This window comes from Panicum virgatum, chromosome 4N, assembly GCF_016808335.1.
Source record: "Panicum virgatum strain AP13 chromosome 4N, P.virgatum_v5, whole genome shotgun sequence".
Classification (NCBI taxonomy): domain Eukaryota; kingdom Viridiplantae; phylum Streptophyta; class Magnoliopsida; order Poales; family Poaceae; genus Panicum; species Panicum virgatum.
The window spans coordinates 2,553,360-2,576,457 of record NC_053148.1 but is presented as its reverse complement, the minus strand read 5'-3'; the positions used below and the strand labels follow the sequence as shown (position 1 = coordinate 2,576,457).

General features: G+C 47.7%; 1 protein-coding gene and 1 long non-coding RNA gene across 2 annotated transcripts; both read left to right on the top strand.

Moving 5' to 3' along the window:
- The first annotated feature begins 5,177 nt into the window (after positions 1-5,177).
- On the top strand, positions 5,178-7,065 carry LOC120671202. Its single transcript, XR_005673537.1, has 2 exons — positions 5,178-6,338; positions 6,427-7,065. It is a non-coding gene; the product is annotated as an uncharacterized LOC120671202 (long non-coding RNA).
- An 11,391-nt stretch (positions 7,066-18,456) lies between these two features.
- LOC120668542 (AT-hook motif nuclear-localized protein 18-like) lies at positions 18,457-20,097 on the top strand. The gene has a single exon (XM_039948278.1). The coding sequence runs from the start codon at positions 18,605-18,607 to the stop codon at positions 19,589-19,591; it is 987 nt and encodes a 328-aa protein (XP_039804212.1). The 5' UTR covers positions 18,457-18,604; the 3' UTR covers positions 19,592-20,097.
- Positions 20,098-23,098: the final 3,001 nt, after the last annotated feature.

Sequence of the window (23,098 nt, the reverse complement as noted above, 5' to 3'; positions counted from 1 at the left end):
CCGGTCCAATAGCTCGCGGAGGTTCAGCTGTAGGCATAGGCAGCCTGCTGGCACTATTCTTAATGGCATGCTAGTCTATGTTTAAGTCTCTATTTGAATTTGGTTAATGATCATGTATGACTATGTCACTTATGTTGTGTACAACTTTGTGCCATACTATCGTGCATGCTATTATGTGTCAGTTATCACGGATTGGTTCGATATTTGGATTAATATCTTAATTGAATCTTTACTACTTGCATATGAGATTTGACAAGTCATATAGTTAATAGTTAATGTTATGCTCTATTATTTGATATGTTTATCATTTTTTAAATATCGTTTTGATGGGTTTCAACCGTTATCGATGTGTTCTCGACTGTATATTTCCGTTTTTGAAATTAATAGAATACCGGCATCGTTTTCATTTCCGCAAATACCGTACCGCTTTCGTTTCCGATGAAAAAATGTGAAAGTGAAAATGGTGGAGTCTTTCGCCGATTGTTTCCGACCTTTTTCATCCCTAGCCAAACCAATGTGAAGGGTGCCGCCCGCCCAGCGCGCAGGCACAGATGCCCCGGCGCTGCATGGTGGCCGTGTGGTCAGATGTGAGCATCCAGCTGGGAACGGATCGAGCCAGACAAGAAAGAACCATATCACCGGCGAGAACCCTAGCAAGAACCCAGTGTCGAGCAACGAAGAGGGCAAGGAAGACAAGGGCAATGCGTTACCGGCGAGAAGGCGGCGGAGAGCGTGTAGCGCCGTCATTCACCTTGCGCTGCACCGCCACCACGCCGCCGCTCGTGTCGCTAGCCGTGTCATCGCCTCCCTCTCGTGTGGAGCCGGATTGGAGTGGAGGGTAGGAGGCATGGATGCTATCCGGGCCGTGGAAAGGAGGGAAGTGCCAAACCAGGCCGGCTTCTCTCTCTGGCCAGGCCGAAACGAATGCCTATTCCCAGTCTAACCTGAGTACCTGACTTCGAACCATCATATCGTTCCAAGTGGAATGCGCCATGTTCTGGGTCGTTTCAGGCCGAAAGGAACGAGCCCTAACCCATAGAAATCTTCCATCCTCACTATGAACCGCTCATATCGCTTCTTAGCCTCATCTCACGGTCAAGATCGCCCAGGTCATTTTCACATTGGCAGCGGTACCCAAGGAGGCAGCGGTGCGCTCATATCAGGGGTCCAAACAGGTTGCGGTGCACTGTTCTTGGGTTGCTGAAAAAAATATAACTCTGCTCTTGGGTGCCAGAGTTCATCATCTCCCTCGCCAAATCATAGTCACAGAATTCGGGGTCGATGCCTCGTCCCACGACCCGGGAACGCCGTTCCGATTCGAGGGTCGGGGTCGAAGAGGGTCAGTGTCCCATTCAAGGTTGAATCGCGTCCCGGTTTGAGAGGGGTCGCAGCCCCATTACTAGCAGATTTAATTGGGATAAGAAGGTTATTGATAGCGGATTGAGGTGGTTTTTATTAGATAATAAGCTGAGTACGTGTAGTATGATCTAAATGTAGTATTTTGTATTTTTCTTATATGCTTGTGCAGATTAATTTATTCATTAGTAGCACACACACACACACACACACATATATATATATATATATATATATATATATATATATATATATATATATATATATATATATATATAGTTTTTTGTCTTTTTAAAGACGCATCGACCCGAAAATATCGACCCGGATGAATCAGAATCGTGTTCCACATAATAATTTATCATTTCATAGAGGTATACCACCTTCGTACCATAATTTTATAAAGTGACGTCCCTCGACCCTCGACCCCGTTCCTCGACCCGGTCGACCCAGGAACTTTGTGACTATGCGCCAAATGTCTACCCGAATTTGATTCACTCCTGTGTGCAATTTTCACATCCCTGTACACCACACTTTCCAGCAGCGGTTGCTCCGCTACGAGATCACGCAGAGTGGCGTGCTCATACAACGTCGTCATCTACCTCTTTCTACTCATGCTCGTCCTCGGTTGTCATCCTAGAGCCTTACTTCTGATTATTATACGTGTTTTTCTTTCCTCTTGCAAATGCTTGTACGTTTTGATTTTCTCTGTATAGTTATGGGGCTTAATTCTGTAACTTGAACCAGAGGATGCTTGTATGTTTTTAATTTCCTCTGTGTAATTTTGGGGCATCTTCTGTTCAGTAGAGTGGGAATTGATGTTGCCAGCCTCCTTTCACATCCCTGTACACCACACTCTGTCTTCAGCAGTGTCAGATCATAGCCCTTTATTGCTGGTTGGTGCCACGGAAGTAACTTTTTTTTTTTGAGCATGCCACGGAAGTAACTATGTTCAGAGGTTTTAGGTTTGAATCGTTTTGGCCAAAGCTGCCAGGCTATCTTGAGGTTGTTCAACATGCTTGGGGGCAACCTGTGAACATTTTCAACCCTTTCTTAAGGCTCCACATCAAACTCTCTAGAACTGCAAAAGCTTTAAAGCAGTGGGCAAAGCGCACAATTGGCAATAACAAACTTTTGATCTGTGCAGCCCGACAGCTTATCGCCATCCTAGATGTTGTGCAAGAGCACAGGCAATTGAGCTCTGCAGAAAGTTTGTTGAGAAGGGACTTGAAGGCAAGGTATCTGGGGTTGATAGCTGTAGAGAAGCTCAGGGCTAGGCAGCAATCAAGGTTGATAAATATCAAGGCAAATGAAGCAAACAGCAAGCTTTTCTTCCTGCAGGCCAATGGTAGAAGGCGGAAAAACTTCTTAAGGCAATTGCAAACTGCGGATGGACTCATGCACACTCATGAAGAAAAGGCCAACTATGTGTACCAACACTTTACTAGCCGCATTGGTATGCAATACAATCGGGAGGTCACTTTAGATTGGGACCAGCTTCAGCTACCAAGATTTGACTTGCAACACTTGGAAGTTGAGCTCTCGGAGGAGGAAGTAAAGACTGTTGTACAAGAAATAGCTGCTGAAAAGGCACCAGGACCGGATGGTTTCATTGGGGCCTTCTATAAATCGAGTTGGGGACTGATCAAAGAGGATGTGCTACAAGCCATCAATTACTTTTACAACAGGCACGATCAGTACTTTAATCTTTTGAACAATGCTCACATTGTTCTATTGCCGAAAAAAGATGACGCAGCTTCTGTGGGGGATTACAGGCCCATCAGTTTATCTCACAGTATAACCAAACTGATTTCCAAGCTTCTGGCAGTTAGGCTATCGGCTGATTTAAATTCCATGGTGTCACGTGCACAGAGCACTTTCATAAAAAGGAGTATCCATGACAACTTCTTATATACACAGAATCTGGTCAGAGTACTGCACAAGGGTGGGAAGCCAACACTATTCCTAAAGCTAGATATAGCAAAAGCTTTTGATACGGTGAGGTGGGATTATCTGCAAGAGGTGCTGCAACAGTTGGGCTTTGGTGTTCGGTGGAGAGCTTGGGTTACAAGTTTACTGAGCAAGGCGTCATCAACAGTGCTTCTCAATGGCATAAGAGGGAAGTGGTTCACTCATAAGACCGGGCTGCGACAGGGGGATCCCCTATCACCAATGCTGTTCATCTTAGCAATGGAGCCTTTACAGAGGATGTTGGACAAAGCAACTGAGCAAGGGCTACTCACCCCCATCGGCAGCTGCAATGCCAAGATAAGAACGAGTCTGTTTGCGGATGATGCAGCGATTTTTCTGAATCCAATCGGGGCAGAAGTGCAGGTGGTAAAGAGAGTTTTGACAGCTTTTGGCGCTGCATCAGGGTTGATAACTAACACTGAGAAGAGCGCAGTTTATCCAATTCGCTGTGATGGGATTCAGCTTGAACAGATAATGGAGGCTTTCAGCTGTCCAATAAAAAGTTTTCCTTGCAAGTACTTAGGCTTGCCACTTCACGTCAGGGCAATAAGAAGAGTAGACATCCAACCGTTGATTGACGAAGTGGGTGGGAAATTAGCTATCTGGAAGGGAAAGCTCATGAACCGAGCAGGGAGGCTAAAGCTAGTTACCTCAGTGATTTCGTCTTTGCCAACATATTTCATGACAGTCTTCAAGTTGCCAAAGTGGGTAATCAAGAAAATAGATAGGCTAAGGAGGAGTTTCCTGTGGAAAGGAGAAGCAGAAACAAGTGGGGCGCACTGCTTGGTTAATTGATGCAAAACCATGCGTCCCAAAAAATTTGGAGGCCTGGGGGTTCTTGACCTCGACTTGTTCAGTAGGGCTTTGAGGTTGAGGTGGCTATGGTATCAATGGACAGAACCTGATCGTCCATGGGTGGGCTCTGAACCGCCAGTTGATGCAATCGACAAGCAATTATTCAGATCAAGCACAGTCGTTAAAGTGGGGAATGGAGAAACTGCAACTTTCTGGCAATCTTCTTGGCTGAATGGGCAGGCGCCTATGGACCGTTACCCAGAACTTTACAAGTGGGCATGGAGGAAAAACAGAAAGTTAAAGGAAGAGCTACATAATCAGAGCTGGACGAGAGGCTTATGGAGAATGCAAACGGTTGATGAAATGGCTAGCTTTGTGGAACTTTGGGATGCATTACAAGAAGTACAACTCACAGAAGAGCAAGATATGATCATTTGGAGATGGACAACAGAGGGAGTTTATAGCGCGAAGTCAGCCTACAACCTGCAATTTCAGGGATCGTTCAGCACATTCAGGAGTGACAACATCTGGAAGGCTGAAGCTGAAGGAAAGCATAAGTTTTTCGCTTGGCTGCTGGTGCAGTGCAAGATTTTGACAGCTGATAAGCTACTGGCTAGACATTGGCCGTGCACTTCAGTCTGCACCATGTGTAATGTGGAACAAGAAACAGCGGCACACCTCATTCTGCATTGTTCGTTCGCTCAGCAGGTCTGGGCAAGATTACAGAGTTGGACACATCATATTATTCAGGTAACAACACAGGGAATTGAAGTGGGCGATTGGTGGGAAAGGGAACTAGCTCAGCTACCAAAGAAAGCAAGACGTCTGAAGGCAGCTTTGATGATCTATGGGGCATGGAATATTTGGAAGGCGAGGAACAGGCGTGTCTTCGAGCAGAGAACTATGACACCGACAGAGGTAGTCCAAGGGATCAAGGATGAGATCAATTGCAGGAGGATGGCTTGTGGAAGCCCGGAGCTCATTTTTGCAAATGATTAGTTGTCTTGTTGCAGTGTTTGAGTTTGTTTTATTCCATGTAATATTACGCTGGCATGTACAACGGACAGTCGACCCCGTCGACATGCAGATTTTTTTTGCGAAAACCCCCCTCGTGGCTGGCAATTATTGAGGAGAGAGAGCAGGGTCGTCATCTCGTTCGTCGCCGGCTTGCGCGCGTGGTCCGAGACGAGTCGACGAGGAGCACGAGCGTTGTACGGAGCGCTGTGGCTCGGCGACGGCGGCGAGGATCCGGTGAGCGCGCGGGGAATCGTTTGGCGCCAAAGGTGCGTGCCCTCTTCCCCTGAAAAATCCTCGCCGTGCACCGCCCCGTCCCCGTCCCCGTCCCGCGCTGCCCCGTCCTCGCCGCGCCACCACCGTCCACTACCGTGTCGCTTCTCCCACGGCCTGCAACGGAGGCAGTAGGTAGCAATGTGCACGCGCTTCCGGCTCTCCCTCTCCCCAGCTCCGGCCAGGGGGCATCTGGCCGCGGCCGACCCGCACAGCGCGTCCCCGCTGCCGGAGACTGTCGTCCGTAGTAGACGAGCATCCTGCGCCCAGACTTCAACGACTCCCCAACTCCGGCCATGATGTGGATCTGCCCGCCGCCGGAGACGGCCGCCTTCACGAGCGCCTAGGCTTCAACGGCAAAACGAAACCACAAGCACCTCCGGTCGCCTACAATACTGGAGTACAGGTTTAGCTGAACAATACTGGTACGCTAGTCTGAACTTTCACTGAATCGAGCAACTTCAGTCGAGAATTTTGACTGTGTTCATTCAATCTCCGAATTTTGGACAAATACCCATACCCTAATTTTTGGTTAGGCTGTAAAGCAGCAGCAACAACAACATAGTTTTTTTCCCAAGCAAGTTGGGTAGGCTGGAGATGAAACCCGAAAAAAATAAGTTTAAGGTTCAGGCACATTCATAGCTAGTCTCCAAGCGTTCCTATCCAAAGCTATTTTTTTAGAAATATTCCAATTCTCAAGGTCTCTCTTAACCGACTCATCCCACGTCAGTTTAGGCTGTAAAACAGTTGAGATAATTTCCATTATGGCATGAGATGATTTGTCATCCTTTTTATGTGATTGCTTTAATTGGTAGGCTGTAATGTGACATCGTACACGGTTATAGCTGACTTCCGAAAGAAGAGGTGCAAGATGGAGGTGTTTAGTTTGTTCAGGCTGCCACTTTGGTTCTTTCAGATATGTTGTTCTGAAGGTTCAGTAATATGTCAGCGTTTACTGCATTGACTTGAATACAAGATGCGGGCATGCATGATGCGTTGCATTCGTTTTTCTGTGTGCAGTGAGAGAATGGTGTACCTTTGCCCAAAAGAGACACTGCTACTCTGCAAGAAACTAGCATGCTTGCTTAGTCGGTAGTACATGATAAGGGCTGCGAAAAAAATGTCCAGAATACAGCAACTTCCATAAGGAATTTTGACTGTGTTCGTTCAGTTTAGTCTGAATCAACTTTTCTTATTGTTTTGGTAGAGATTCTTGAATCTTGATGTTGATCCAAACTAAATGGTCTTGGTTGTTGAGCTTTCTGCATCACAATATCAAGAATTTCAGATGAGAAGGAGCTGTACAACCAGTTGAGGATAACATAGTAAACTTGTGTACTTTCTTTTAAATTCAGACTTTACTATGGAAAGTCAGAAACAAGTATAACTCTTCTCTCTCACTATCAACTATCTCTTGGGAAATTTGGAAAGATGACTCGGAGGAACTCATTTTGAACCCATGAATGTTATCTGCATTTGTGTTACTGCATATGTATGTGAATTAGAGCACATATGGCATTGTTATGGGCGAAGAGAAAATTAGAGCAGCATGTCCCACGAGGGCGATGACTTTATTATTATATCATGTCATGTATTGCTATCAATATAAATATATATTATATACATAATTATTTTAAGAGTCATTCGAATTATTTGATATATTGTGTATTCTCCCATGTATGCAACATAATGGCTACAAAGATCATATTATGCACTAGATCACCATGATTCATATGTCAAAGAGTGAATTAAATACCTAGCAGACAGCTAAACAGACAACCCGTTGTACAAGCTGTCTGTTTAACTGTCTGTGTGTGATAAACAGACAGCAGCTGTCTGAACTTTTGTACATGCCCAAGAATTCTGTAATTTGCTTCTTCTCTCATCTTAAATGACAAAGCGGTGCTCCCGCAAACTTTTCAAAAAAAATTTTTGGGGGCATAACTCTGTAACTATTCAAATTCCAAATGCCTAATAATCCTTAACAGGCCGCATCAAGAGTTCATAACTGCTACATGTTGACTTCCAGCCTTGCAGGTGACTAAAGAATGTGAACACAAATGACCGCTGCAGCAAGACAACGATCGTGGTAAACACGGATGAGAAAAAGGAGGTCATAAGCAGGGTAGGGAAAGTGGCTGACATCATGCCTTGGATATATCAAATGCTCCTTCCATTTCAAATGGGCAACAATAATCCTTTAGAAAATACAATGGGTCACTGCATTGGTCGACTGGTGACTACCAGCAAGAAATTAAAGCAGGAACCAAAGCATTTTATTCTCTGTAATGGACTTGGCACAGTAGTCAGTTTCTATTTGTATTGTGTAGTTCAGAAGAAACAATGCGGCAGTAGGAGATTATCTATTTTATCATATTATAAAAATATTATTTAGCTTAAGGGGCCCTAAAACATGGTTCGCTCGGGGGCACTCATAATCCTAGGCGCTGCCAGCCGGCGATGCATGCCTCCCATCGCCAGGTCAAGGGCACTCGGCTGCAACCCAGTTATTAGGGTCTTTCTCGACGAGGACGGGCGATACTACACGAACCATCCTCTCCTGCAAGGGCGATTTGCCAACCACAAGCAGATCGGCGATAGAATCAGGACTGTGAAACAACTCTTTGGCATTAACTATGTCACAAGAAAGATTAAATGGCTTTGCAATGTGGAACATCAAAAAAGTTATGAAAGGAATGGAGTGCTCGTACTCTAAGAGGAAGAGGGTGTGAATTAGACAATTTAAAATCTTAACCTAAGGCTTCAACTAGTTTGCACAATATTTAAACTAAAACATATTATCTAAATGTGCAATTCCGGTTCAACTAGTGTGAAACCCTCATCCCAAAACAAATTTTGTAACCTATAGACAATCCTATCAAGAAACTAATCTATGAAAAACAAAAGCACACAAATATTGCAATAAGTAAATGTGGAAGTTTAAAGTAGGGATGAGAGGAAGCAAACTCTTTGACACGAAATCTCGTGATTCGGTTAGCCACAAAGGCACACCTACATCCACATTATTGAAGCACTCACAAAGAGTATTACTTTCGACAATCAAGTCTCTTCCGTAAACACAATCACGTCCACTTAGATCCCGCTTTCCACTAAGGAGTTTCACCAAAGAAGGGTGAGAGTCTCCACGTCTCCCGTACAAAGAGTGTCGTCGCCGCTCCACACCAAGCCGGAGGGTTGTTGACGTTGCCGGCGAGCCACCAAGACTCCAAGGATGGCCGGCACACTGAGTACAAGCTTGAGCAGCTCTCAAGCACAGCACACAAGGCACACAAAGTTGCTCTCACACTCAAACTTGAGCTAGCCTAGCACTCTCACTAATAAAGCTTGTGCTAAACCTAAGAATTTGATCACTAAGCACTTTGGTTGGCCTGGAGGTGTTTTTGGATGTGTGTGGGACTTCTCTGAACTCTAGCAACTTCAAAATAGCCGGGATGAGGCGCTTAAATAGCCCACCAAGTCGAACTAGCCATTTGGAGCCGTTATGCCTTTTTCTGCGTAGGCATCGGATCATCCGGTGGGAGGGCGTCGGATCATCCGGTCACACTGCGCCAGAATAGTGATCGTTGGGTCTGACAGCGGATGTGAAGGTCGTCAGATCTTCCGACGCATTGCTCTGACGGCGCGTCGGGTCTTCCGGTGGTGAAGACTTCCAACTCCGCTTCCTGGCAATGCTGATGTCATTACTCCGATGCCATGCTCCAATGGGGGCGTCGGATCATCGGGTCCTGAAGAGTTTTTCAAATCCTGAGAAACATGCTCTCTGAAATATACTCCGACCATTAGTCCGACGGCTCTTGAATATATGCGTCGGATCATCCGGTCACACTTGAATTTTCAGCAGTAGTCAGAATTAGTTCGGTCCTAGTGGGTCGGATGGTCCGGCCGGGGGGGCATCAGTTAGTCTGACGGCCCATCGAATATTCCAGTGGTACCGAAAATCTTGTTTCCTCTTTGCACTTGTCCAACTCGTCTTTGCTTTTTCCCTGCGACCTAAGTGTCTCGACGGTGGTTTGGACATCTCGACGGTGGTTTGGACGTCTCGGATATGGTTTGGACTTCATCCAAGGGACCTAAAAAATTCTACAAATATGATCTCGCAAACTCGTTAGTCTCATTAATTGTGTTGTCGCTCGATCACCAAAATCACTCGAAATGGCCTAAATGGGGCCATGTTCGTTACAGGCTATATCAGACACTATTGATCTCAATACTGTCTTGATGATTTTACATTAAAAAAACGCCAGAAGAAGTATCTTTTTGGGAGCCAATGGATATTATGGAGTGCAAATATATGGTAATCAAATTAACTTTAGAAGTACAAATAAACTATGGTTTTAATCTACAATGTTTCCCGATAATTATCAAACATGTTAAATGTTACAATAATGCAAGGCAACTTTTTAGAATATTCTCCACAAAGCAATAAGAAGATATTTTCATGGAGTACTCTAGAATTAGTAATAAATAAATTAGAAAATCTTGTAATATTTCAGAATTCTCTAGAAGGGGGACACGTGTCATCACCCTATGATCCGCCTTGGCCTATAAATAGAGTACTCCCTCCTTGCCATGCCAACTATCTAAGTGTATGGTAGATGAGTAGGGTGAGTGTTAGTAAAGCCACAAAGAGAGGGTGTGTTGTGTACTCTTATGTAATACTATGTGTTGTAATAAAGTAAATATTTTGTAAGTGTTAATTTCCTAGTTTCTAAATACTTAGTGTATACATTGTGATCTATTATAGGCTGGCTCTGCCACCCGGGGTCACAAAGGGTCTGGGTTTTATCGTAGAAAGGCTTTACCTTCCGAAAGCCAACTTAATTTGTTGGTAGGTTCTGCCACCCAGAAGTAAGAAAGCGGCTTTGCCGTCGAAACGACCATATACACTAAGTAGCTAGAAATTGAAAAAACTAATTGACTCTATAGTGAGTTGGTGTGTCTAGTTGTAGATCCTCAGCTTAGTGGGTATTGGAGCCACCTCAGTTCCCAACATTAAATTTAAAAGTATCAGTATATTTATTTTTTGCTTTATAAAAAATAGTATATATTATAAGATTTTATATAAGGTCTAGACTTTAGAGGGGCCGTCACGATAGTTTGCTAGAGGGGCCGGAACTGCTACCATTGAGGGACCAAGGCCAAAGAGAGACGTGCATGTTTTACACGCTTACATCAACAGCGGAAATGAAATCTAAAAAGAATGAGACACATACTCGTAAAAGAGGGACTCAAATTTTTCGAAAAAAGGAGCCTTACCCGTGGGAAGGGTGTGAGAGGGTCGAAGTACAGGATCAAAGGCTACCAAAATAGGCAAAATCTAAGATTTAGTCAGATACAGAAGCTAATTAAGGAGGGTAGGCCAATTGTGGGGGGGGGGGTTAATGCCTAGCGAGCTGGAAGATCTTATCTTGTTTTTCTAAATAGCTACGGGGCAAAGTGGTATTCATCGGGTTTCGGCAGCGTTTATTTGGACCACGTTCGCTATCTTCATACTACCGATGTCGGAATGTAGTCAGTGTAAGTTGACATATACCACTGTAAAAGTGTAAATGCCAGGACCTTACTGTTGACATCCATCCAGTCTAACCATGCTCCTTGTAAGGCTACAACTCTAGATGACATGTTGACATCTTGACTAATCATGCATGTCTTATGTAACTCTCTGTTTTCTATATGTTATGTGCAGTTTTGTTTGTTGCTTTCTCTATCTTCCTGCATGTAAAGGGTTTTCCTTTGTTGTTGCTGATTTCATCAGCATGTAATGATCTAAGTCTCCAGTCATATGGAGCATTACAAGTAGACCTGGAAATGGATCGAATTCCATATTCAAATTATAGGAATCCAAACAAGATATATACACGTCACGTGGAAGTAGCTACAAGTGAGTGCAGAAAGTATTTTTATATACACCCACCCACCTATGTTATACCCTTGCTGAGAGATGATGTCATCTTGGTGACCCCTAACCCGTTCGCATAGAAATCTTCCATCCTCACTATCAACTGCTCACATCACTTCTTACTTAGCCTCCTCTCCTCTTCCTCTTACTCATTCATATCTCACGGTCAGGATCGCCCAGGTCATTCTCACATTGGCAGCGGTGCCCAAGGAGGCAGGGGTGCGCTCATATCGCTTCTTTAGCCTCCTCTTCCTCTTCCGCTCACACGGCAATGCGACGACCGGGGCCCAAGGTTCTTGGGTTGCTGAAAGAAATAGAACATACTCTGCTCTTGGGTGCCAGGGTTCATCATCGCCCTCCCCAAATCTCTACCCGAATTTCATTCACTCCTGTGCAATTTTCACATCCCTGTATCATCAGTGGCCACGGGCACCACACTTTCCAGCAGCAGTTGCTCCGCGATGAGACCACGCAGAGTGGCGGCCACATGACATGCTCATACACACCGTCATCTACCTCCTGCTACTCATTGCTCGTCCTCGGTTCTCATCCTAGAGCCTTACTTCTGATTATTATACGTGTTTTCGTTTCCTCTTGCAAATGCTTGTACGTTTTGATTTTCTCTATATAGTTATGGGGCTTAATTCTGTAACTTGAACTAGAGGATGCTTGTATATGTTTTTAATTTTCTCTGTGTAATTTTGGGGCTTAATTCTGTAACTATTCAAATTCCAAATGCCTAATAATCCTTAACAGGCCGCATCAAGAGTTCATAACTGCTACATGTTGACTTCCAGCCTTGCAGGTGACTAAAGAATGTGAACACAAATGGCCGCTGCAGCAAGACAACGATCGTGGTAAACACGAATGATAAAAAAGGAGGTCATAAGCAGGGTAGGGAAAGTGGCTGACATCATGCCTTGGATATATCAAATGCTCCTTCCATTTCAAATGGGCAACAATAATCCTTTAGGAAATACAATGGGTCACTGCATTGGTCGACTGGTGGCTAACAGCAAGAAGGCAGGAACCAAAGCATTTTTATTCTCTGTAATAGAGCTGGCACAATAGTCAATTTAATTTTGTATTTAGTGTAGTTTAGAAGAAACAATGCGGTAGCTAATTAGAGCTGAGGCTTATGCAGGTACTCCAACGTGTGCCGCAAACCAACAACTATGCTACTGAAATTGTGCACTGCCCCATCTGAAGGGCAATTTGGTACATATGTGAATATTAGTACTGTGATGATTTTAATTTTAAGCTCCCTGATACGGACATTCTGTTCTCCTCAGCATTGAATCACGCTAAGTAAAAGAATGTCAGTAATCGTGTGGAGTAGTTATCACTAAAAGTTTGCCCATGAATTAGCTACATCTAGAGTATAAAATACTAGTAGTATTAACCGTCGCACACCCGTTTGTTAGAGTGGAGACAGACGCTTGTGAGCGCGTAACCTATTTCCCGGCTGCAATCGCATCGTACGTGAATGCATCGTCGTGATGAGCTTGTATTGTCCGTCGGCGACCACGCAGCGCGCCGCGCCGAGCAGTGGGAGCCGCGTCGTGCCGTCGTCCCGGAACGCCTGCCTGCCCGCCTGATCGCGTCAAAGATTCGGTCGCCATGCCCTGGGCGCCATCGGCTCCAGCACCCACCCAAGAGACGACAGAGACACGACCCTGAGGTGGCTCAGCCTCACCACCCCGCGCCCGCGGGCGTTGTCGGCACGTACGCCCCGCGGCCGCCGAGACCAAGACGAGCCCAGCACAGCAGCTAGAGCCCCGGTGTTCGGGGGTCGCCGCGCGCCTAGGCGTGGCCGGCCGCGTATGGTGCGCCGCTCGTCTTCGTCAACCAACCTGACGCGGGGCCGGCGGCCGCGGGCGGTGGCAGCGGCGGTGGAGACGTCACGTCGCGCCGCGCCGCGCCCATGATCCACCTCCCCCTCTGATCCTTCCCGTAATCCCGCGCACGCGGATTGGCCCGTCCCCCCGTCAGCGTCGCGCCCCCGGCTTAAACTAGTGACCACGCGCGCGCCCGGCCCCCCCGGCCCGGCGGCGGGCGGACGGCGACCCGTGCAGTGTAACGAACCGTGAACTAGCTAGCTCGGCAGCGCGCCGGCGGACGGGCGGAGGGTTCGATCAGGATTCGGATGTGGACGGGCACCTTCGACCGCCGGCTACCTAGCGGCCCGGCCCGGCCGGCCGGCCGGCCACCTGCATCACGGCCGTCACGATGACATGGCCACCGCTGTGCTGCATCCGAGTGGAGTGGTGGGGGCGGAGATTAAGTAATGGGTAGCGGCAGTCAACGGCCGGGCGCGGCGTCGTGTGCAGCTCGCCAATGGATCGCGCGTGTTCTTCATAGGCCGTGTAGTTGCAAAATTTCTCTCTCCAAACTTTACTATTCACCTATCACATTAAATTTTTTGTCTTATGTATGGAGCATTAAATGTATGTAAATAAAAAAACTAATTGTATAGTTTTGATGTATACGACGAAGCGAATCTTTTGAGCCTAGTTAGGTCATGATAGAACAACAATTACCACAAACAAACGAAAAGTGATATAGTATGCTACAGTGTCTGATGTGACTCTTTTTACCATCATTTTACGGATCTAAACACACCCTTGGTCTGCTGCACGCAACAGCAGGAGCGCGGACTGGGCCTAGCTCTGATAGGCCACGACGAATGGCAGGCCCGGCCGGCGCGGTGTGCGTGCGTGCGTCCAGACAAATATGCAGGCAACACGCAGCTTCTGGCCGAAGTTACATGTCGATATGATCGCGCACGACCTCGCCGTGGCAGGCAGAGCCCGCAGGCGCCGCCGGCCAGCCGTACATGTATGCCGCCGCCCGCCGGAGATGATCCATCCAAGAGATCACACCACCACACGCTTCGTCGCTAGCTCATCAATGCCGTGCGCGCGCGCGCGACGACGACGCCGATCGACCAGGCGATCACTCTCCAGTCCGATCGAGACGAAGACGAGACGAGACGAGGCGACATCTGCTGTCTGCGTCACAAGCAAGGACCATGCCCGGATGCAGATCGAACTGGTGCCACGCGTCTCGCTTGTACGCTGGCCGGCCTGCCTCTCTGCCTGCTCCAAAGCTGAGCGAGGCGGCGTGCACACGCAGCCATCGATCGGATCGATCCATGGAGCCTGCCTGCAGTCACTTCGCGTGCAGTGGCCTGGACGGCCGGCCGGCCGGCTGGCCGCCGCGGTAGGGGTCCGGGCCGCCGCGGCCGCTGTTCGACCCACTGTTTCGATCGCGTCCGACGACGCCCAGCCGGCCTGCCTGCGTCGCCCTGCGCCGCGCACGTCCCCGCGGCCGGCCGGCCGGCCGGCCCGGCCCCTCTGGCGGTCTGGTCGGCCGCCTGCCGATACGGCACCGGGAGAGGCGGCCTGCCGCGGCCAGGCCGCCATGGGCGCGCGGGCGCGGCGCGGGCGACGACACGCCCAAGCTGCTGCAGCGCGCGCGGGCCGCGCTACCCCATGCGTGGCTTGTTTTGTGATACCCGGCCAGGGCGCTGGCTCGCCCATTTTTGGGACGCACGCGTGCGTCGTCCTCCTCGTGTACGTGTGAGGGCGGCAGGTGGCCGGGGATTACTGGCCTGTTGGATCGAGCTGCTTGTCCTGGACGACCATGGCCGCATCAATGGCGCTCTAGTACTAAGCATGAGCTAATAGCCTATGCCCTCCCACTCCCAGGACAGACAGCTTCATGGGAAGAAGAGCCCATTTTTAACTACTGTGGGATCGATAAAGCAGACCCATCAACAGATTATTATGTTGTTGTCTGAAGATGCTTGTTGGGAGAACATTGGAAAAATGCATGTACCGATGTGTCGTCGCAATGTCTGTCAGATCACTGTGTTGTGTTTTGTCTGGAGTCACATGCTTTTGATGCTAACCAAGTGGCCCAATGCTAGCTACTCCCTCCATTCCAAATTACAAGTCATTCTAATAATCTTGGATAGTCAAACTATCTCAAAGTTTGACCAAAATTATAGAAAGAAATACAAAGATTTATGACATCAAATAGGTATACTATGAAAATATAGGTATACTATGAAAATATAGCTAACAAAGAATCTAATGATACTTAATTGGTATCATAAATGTTATTATTTTGTTATATAAATTTGGTCAAATTTGAAAAACTTTGACTCTCCAAATTTTTTGAAATGACTTATAATTTGAAACGGATGGAGTAGGTTTCTCTCTCGGTCCCTCATGATGTATAGTTTAGATTCCATCCGTGGCGCGCATCAAGCATGCTCGATCTGCAGGTTGTTCATCAGCCCCAGGCTCGGATCATGAGCTTTTCTGCTGACCGTATCCCTCGTACTAACCAGATGTACTTCGTCGTCGTCCACACCTGCATGTACGGACTTCGGACTTTGTTCTGCATGAGCTTACTTCTCGAATCAAAAGTCCTTTGAGCCCTGGAGGACGACTTCCCTAATAATCCCTACAAACTATATATAATGCCCTGAAAAAAACTTTCATGCAGACCATGTTAGTGTGGTCTATGTGATGGTGGACCATGAGCTAGTCAGACACGACAATTTTTTATTAGTGAAGCAGACATGAGATTTTTGTTCTCAACTTCATTTTTCTATGTATCTACAAACAGACCTACCTGAAGAAAAGTCAAAAACAAGCTAGCAAATATATCACAATGTGCAGAAGTGGTTCCTTAGGATCTATGGGAAAAGGGTGAAAGCTATGACGGTCATTCTTGAGCAAATGCTGATCAGAACATAGGAAGCCATCCAATAATTGTTGTCAACTTCAGCACATTGTTACATCAACACATGCATGAAAACAACCATTGTGGGCGGTGCAAGGGGGCCAACAAATGTTTTTTCTATATATGGATGATCAACTGAATGACAAGAGAACATAGATGGAATCAATTGACATTAACCCATCAAGTCATTTCCTAAGTCAAATTCATAACATCAAATATTGTTCTCACGGCGTCTATCCTTTTATCCATGGGACAACGACTTTCGCATAGTAAATAAAACTATGTTTCTTCTTAGAGGTCAGGTAAGAAACTTCATCAGGCTTGTTCTTTGGAGAAAGACTTTATCCCACATGAACTAGATTTTTTTTTGTCAACATACTTGATCAAAAAGTAGCACATGTCTGAGTATCTCCATCAGGCAAGCATGGCAGATTATCCTATCAATATTTTTTGTCAACCAAAGACTGTTGATTCTAGAACCAACAATCCATATCAATATTTTCCTTATGTCAACAAGCACGCCAACATGTTTTTTTGTAGCTTATTACGTGTATCTTATTCACATGGATCATCCCTATTTCTCTGTATTAAACAAATTGAAGAACAACTGCAACAATATCCGAGATCTTTGTTATTCAATCTCTCTTTCTCATGTAAAGAATAAATCCCAAAGTAATAATTATTGGTGCGAGAATTGAACATCGATTCACACGATATATTAAATTGCTTATGGGTTTTTGCCGGCGTGTTCCACACGACCGTGCGTTGTAGACTCTTGTAAGCTTCTGCAAGCTCTTTCTTCTTAATACAAAAATGTGTAGCTCTCCTATGTATTCGAGGAAAAATTGCTTATGAAACATGCGTCCTTTGAAGTTAGAAAAGATATTTATAATGGCATCCTAATTATAGATATCTATCTCGATCTAAAACGATTCGATCTGCCTATCTTAGAGTCATTTTCAAACGTAATTCACGCACGTTTGTATCGGCAATTTGGCATTCCACAAAATCTCTATCTCTCATAGTATTGTTTGGCATTCCGCAGCATGGATTTGCCAAGCAAAAAAAATGATTACGGGTGGTTAATGAGTGCCTAATTAACATTGGGAAGTATCACCACTCTGTCTCCACATAATCTCATAGCTAACTTGTGTATCTATATCTCTAAGGTAAACTAAACCTCTTTAGGCAGAGCCAAGCATCCAAAATTTCGTATCTCCTAGTAGTGCTATATGTTCGCATTGGTGGCATAGACATGTGAAAAATATTGGTGGCAGAGCCAAGGATCTTTAACGCTCGGTTAAGATTGGGTGCATTATCACGCAATCTATCTCTGTGGATCTTTTCCATCATCATACTCTTTATTAAAAATAGCTTATTAGCATCTAAAACTTCCCTATCTTTGAGCAAGATATACGTTAGGAAATACACATATGCTTCTCTAAGCCCTGCTACCTCCAGCACAGTATACTTCTAAGAAAGTTAAAACAAGGGGGAAAAAAGATGTGAAAATATCTATCTTAGTGCCTGCAGACGGACGTGCCAACCAACAAAAAGGATGACACGATGCATGCATTGCCACTCTATCTCTAGTTCTGCACCTATCTTGAAGCCAATGCGCCTATCCATCGAGGTTAACTCAAGGGCCTGCATCTCACTCTTTAGAAAACCACCTAATTGGGCACTAGGGGAAAGGAAAGGAAACCTCTATCTCGAGATCTTGGGTCTGGTTTTGGCATGACGGCGCCAGGACGGTTGTTTAACGACGCCGGCGGGAGTGGCTGCAGCCGCAGCTGCAGGCAAGGAGCAGGAGGTCAACACAGGGACTAGGACCTTGTTTAGTTGCATGTTTGTAAAGTTTTTGAAAGAGCATCTTTCTATATTTAAAGTACTAAATATAGACTAATTATAAAATAAATCACAGAACTCGTCTGTAAATTGTGAGACGAATCTAATGAGCCTAATTAATCCGCCATTAGAGGTTGTTTACTATAGCATTACTGTAGCAATTTAGTATCTAATTACGATCTAGTTAGATTCATTAGATTCGTCTCGCGATTTACAGACAAACTGTGCAATGTGCTTTTTATTCCGTCTAAATTTAAGTTTTCATACAGGCGTTAGAAAAAAATTAGAATTTTGAACTTTACAGTGGTAGGGGAGGAGAGGCCGGCCAGGCCCGGCCCGGGCGCAAGCGCAATCAGACATGTCAGCGAGAGACGTGGGCACCACCAGCAGCCCAGCGGCCGCGATCAGGATCGGACAGACGACGACTACCCCCAGGAACCCACGTGGGCCCCACTCCCGCCCCCAATCTACGCGCTTGTCTTAACCCCCACCCCCACCCCGCGCATCGTCGTCGGCCCGAGACCGAGACGAGACGAGAGCACCAGACCACCCACACCTCCCGGCCGGCAACCCGCCGCTTGCCTCCCCCGGCCCTTTGACCGTCCCGCGCCTGCTCGTCGGCCAGGAGCTCGCTCGCTTGGGGATTGGATTGGAGGAGGCCGCGCGGCTGGTGGGATGGATCCCGTGGCGGCTGCGGCGGCGCACGGCGGCGGGCACCACTTCGCGCCGCCGCCGCCGCCGTTCCACCCCTTCGCCCACCACTTCCCGGGCCAGCACCCGGCGTTCCAGCATTTCCAGGAGCAGCTCATGGGCGCCGCGCCGGCCAAGCAGGAGCTCGCGGACGACAGCAACACCATCAACAGCGCCGGGAGCAACGGCAGCAGCGGCGACGCCGGCGCGGACCACCACCACCAGCAGCAGCAGCTGGCAGCGGCGGGCGAGGAGCAGCAGCAGCAGCCGCCCGTGGTGCTGCGGCGCCCCCGGGGCCGCCCCGCGGGGTCCAAGAACAAGCCCAAGCCGCCGGTGATCATCACGCGGGACAGCGCCAGCGCGCTGCGCGCGCACGTCCTGGAGGTCGCCGCCGGCTGCGACGTCGTCGACAGCGTCGCCGGGTTCGCGCGCCGGCGCCAGGTCGGCGTCTGCGTGCTCAGCGGCGCCGGCAACGTCGCCAACGTCACCATCCGGCAGCCCGGGGCCGGGCCGGGCGCCGTCGTCAACCTCGCCGGCCGCTTCGAGATCATCTCGCTCTGCGGCTCCTTCCTCCCGCCGCCGGCGCCCCCCGCCGCCACCGGCCTCACCGTCTACCTGTCCGGCGGCCAGGGCCAGATCGTGGGCGGCACGGTCGCCGGCCCGCTCGTCGCCTCCGGGCCCGTCGTGATCGTGGCCGCCTGCTTCGGCAACGCCGCCTACGAGCGCCTCCCCCTCGAGGACGACGAGCCGCCGCCGCACCAGCAGACGCCGCAGGGCCTGGCTGGCCAGTCCTCCTCCTCGCCGCCTCCGCAGCTTCCATTGGGCGCCGGTGGGCACCCTCACCCGCCGCCGTCCCTCGCCGACCAGCTCCCCCACAGCCTCATGAACGGCCTCCCGCTCCCCGGCGACGCCTACGCGTGGGCCGGCCCCGGAAGCGGCGGCAGCGGCGCCGGCCGCGTCGCCCCGTACTGATCGATCGCCGGACATGGAAGAAGGCGGGAGAGGCGGAGAGCAAGCAAACTGAACAAGCCCCGGCGCGCTTCGTCGCCATCGGCATGCAGCATGCTGGTACAATCCATCGATCGAAGCTAGCTAAGAGTCATCCATCCATCCAATTTCTCTCCCAGCCTCTGGTAATCACCCGCCGGCATCTCCGTTCCCGTGTTGTTCTTCCTTGGTGTAATCAGTCCGCCATGGATATCCTGGTCAATTACCCAACACCCCTGCCTGCAGTAGTGTAATTCCCCCTAGTGCTTGCTTTGGAACTGTTAATCCCTGCGGTTAATTTTCTTTCACTTTCACCGTACCTTCACCTTCACTTGATGAGCAATGCATGATGCTGCTGCTTCATCGATCCATCTGTAGAGACTAGAGAGGAGGGGTTGAGGAGGAGATTAGAAGTAGTAGTAGTACTAGTTGCCAGCAGAAGCAATCAAAGCTTCTTTTAAAATTTAAAAATTGGTTTAATCTGTCTCCATCAGTCCTTCTCTTTGTCTCAGCCGAGCTTGGGATCGATCGAGACCACTTACAGGGAGATCAAACGGGGAGCTGATCGAGCTGCGTATTTTATGGGGGGTGATGGGCGAGTTCGTTGTTGTTTTCTCTTGGGCCTGTTCATACCGTGCGCCCAGATGTGTCAAGGGGATCGGAGTGGCCATGGCCGCCGTGGCCAGCAGGTGATGGATGGATGCTGCTATCACATGATCGAGCAGCTAGCTAGCTAGCCAACCACTTCACCAGCGGGCGAACGGGGACGGCGGCCTCTCTCTGCTCCTGCTCGCGATGAGCAACCACTGCACTTCACCATATGTGACACGCACGCACGCTAGCTGCAACACTTGCTATATTTTATGTTGTCTCGAGTGTCAACCGGATCGATGGAGCCGGGAGGGAGAGATTAGTCGAATAGTCGTCGTCGTCGTCGCCACAGGTGGAGCCTCAGCTGTGCTCGGTCGATCTCTTTGGACTCTGGGCCATGGTGTGCCTTGCTTGGGTGTCTGACACTAGTTAACCCGTGATGATTAACAGTTATACTAATCAGATTACAGAGGTAGAAAGATACGGCCGTTTTTTGTGCGTATACACACAGATTGTGCTTGGGTGTTTGCCGTTTTTTGTACTGTAGTTGTGCTAGTTCCAGCAATTAGGAGATTTACTGTTTCTTTTTCTTTTTTTGCTCTAACAGGTGAACATTCAGTTGATAATTACCTAGCAAGCTAGGGAACACGCCCTTCAACATTTCTGACGAACGGACGAATTTTTTTGGGAAATAGTTCAGTAATTTCTAAAGTACATTATTGGCAAACACTTCTATATATTGTTTTGACATTATTTCAGAAAACCTTATCAACCATATACACAGCAGCAAAGCTTAACTGTTGTAGAAAACCTGGCAAAAGCTCTTAAACCTACCAGCTCAACTTTTTTTGAAAATACTTATGCAGCAGTTTTTTTTTTATTTTGGTAAAGATTCTGTACCAAAGGAATACAAATTTTGTCAAGTAAACTCATTTGGTAGAAAGTTGCTAAGAGATTTATTACCGTGTGCAGGCTTTGTATTGTAAACCATTAGAGCTAGAAAAAATATCGATAGAATCTAGCTTCTTCTATGCTTTGTATTATAACCAATTACTTAATTAGAATTTCATTAATTGAGCCTGTCATTGTGCTTTATAAGTATCTCTACTAAAATCTTTATTTGATTCGACCGGATTTCATGTCTATAAATTTTAGATTTCCTTCCAAAGCTAGCTAGGGTCTTTGTCAATAATTTTCACCATGTCTAGCTTCCTTGCTCATAGGTTGGGCCGTTTGGGTGGAGTGGGGGGGGGGGGGGGGGAGGGGGTTAAAATATCCTTTTTCTAGAAAATAAATTTATTTAAAGAAATTGTCAAAAAATTCCGAAAACACCCGCGGGTATATAGGATGATGACCTTGTCTAGCACGAATCCGGATTGATTAATACCTACTCCAGGGCCGGCCATGTGAAAGTTCATGAGGTAGAGAACTTTAGGGGTAATGGTATATGTAGGTCTTCCAACTTAACTCTAGTGGCATGTGCGATCGATAGAGGTGCTTAGAAAATGTGCATGCTTGGGTAACAGCTAGGAAACTTTTTTTTTCTTTTGCCCAAGTCATATAATATTACCAGGAGTTGTTCAACACTAGTTTGCATTGGATGGATTTACTTAGAGCATCTCCAAGAATTTGCCATATTTTAGTTGGCATATTTTGTGTTTTGTTAACTTCTAAAAAGATATGCCAAGTAAAAAAAGAACTTATCTCCAACAGTTTGGCATAATTCACTTGCCAAATCCAGATCTATCTTACATCAGGAACCCTGAGAGAGAAACAAAATTATATTTATGTCCTTCCACTTCTTGAAAACTTAAATCAGGAACCCTTCTTTGTTATTTATTTCTTTTTTCACCCTCCCACCTGACTAGAAAGCACGATGCCAACCGCGCGCCGCGCGCGTATATTTACGCGCTGGAGGCTGGTTTTTCCCAAGTTGCCAAAAATTGCCAAGTCTTTTGCCAAACTGTTGGAGGAGTATTTTTAACGTTTTTGTCAAAAATCAAATATGACAACTCGATTTGCCAAACTCTTGGAGATGCTCTTACGGCTGATACAACAACAGTATTCTCTCGATGTTTAACCAACAATGCGTGCATGCCTAACCATTATTAAACAACGGCGCCTCTGATATGATGAAAAGCCGCGCCTGCCCGATCTGCCGAGCGATCGATCGAGCATAGTTTGCATCCGATCCGAGCATGAATTTCCTTGTGGATCGTCCTGCGGCACGCAGTTGGTGCGTGCTGCTCCGGAAGCACGAGGCACTGTGGCATGCATGCACGGTTGGGAGGGACTGGGTCACAGTGGGCAGCAGGGCCTGCCTGCCTGCTCTCTCGTTGCATCGCAGCCGCAGGCAGGCATCAGCCGCATGCATGCAGATGCAAGCGAGCGAGAGGGAGGGAGGGGGGCAAATGATTCCAGTGGCCGCATGCATGGCATGGCATGGCATGCCACGATCTGCGGGTCGCTCTGCCTGCCCGGCTTTCTTTTACTGCAACGGCGACGCCGACGGGGAGGGAGGCAAGGCAGGCAGCCGAGCGCCGAGTTCGAGGCTGATGCAAGGAACAGTGGCAGTGGCTGATGCCTATCGCCCAGTGGCAATTACCAGGCATGGACGGCATGGATGCAGCCGCAGGTATGGTATGGGCCGCCTGATGAGGAATTGAAAGAAGCAGGATCGTGGAGGAGCCAGGGTTCTCCTTTTCGTTTTTGGACCGAATCCCGCCATCCGGCGGAAACGGAATTCCGGGCGAAATTTCGCTAAATTTCGGTAATTCCGACCGAAATGGGTTTTTGAATTCGAAAAACGAAATTTCGTTGCATTCCGACCGGAATTTCGGTTTTTTCCGACCGGAATTTCGGTAATTTTGACCGAAATTTCGGTTTTGTCACCGTAAAATG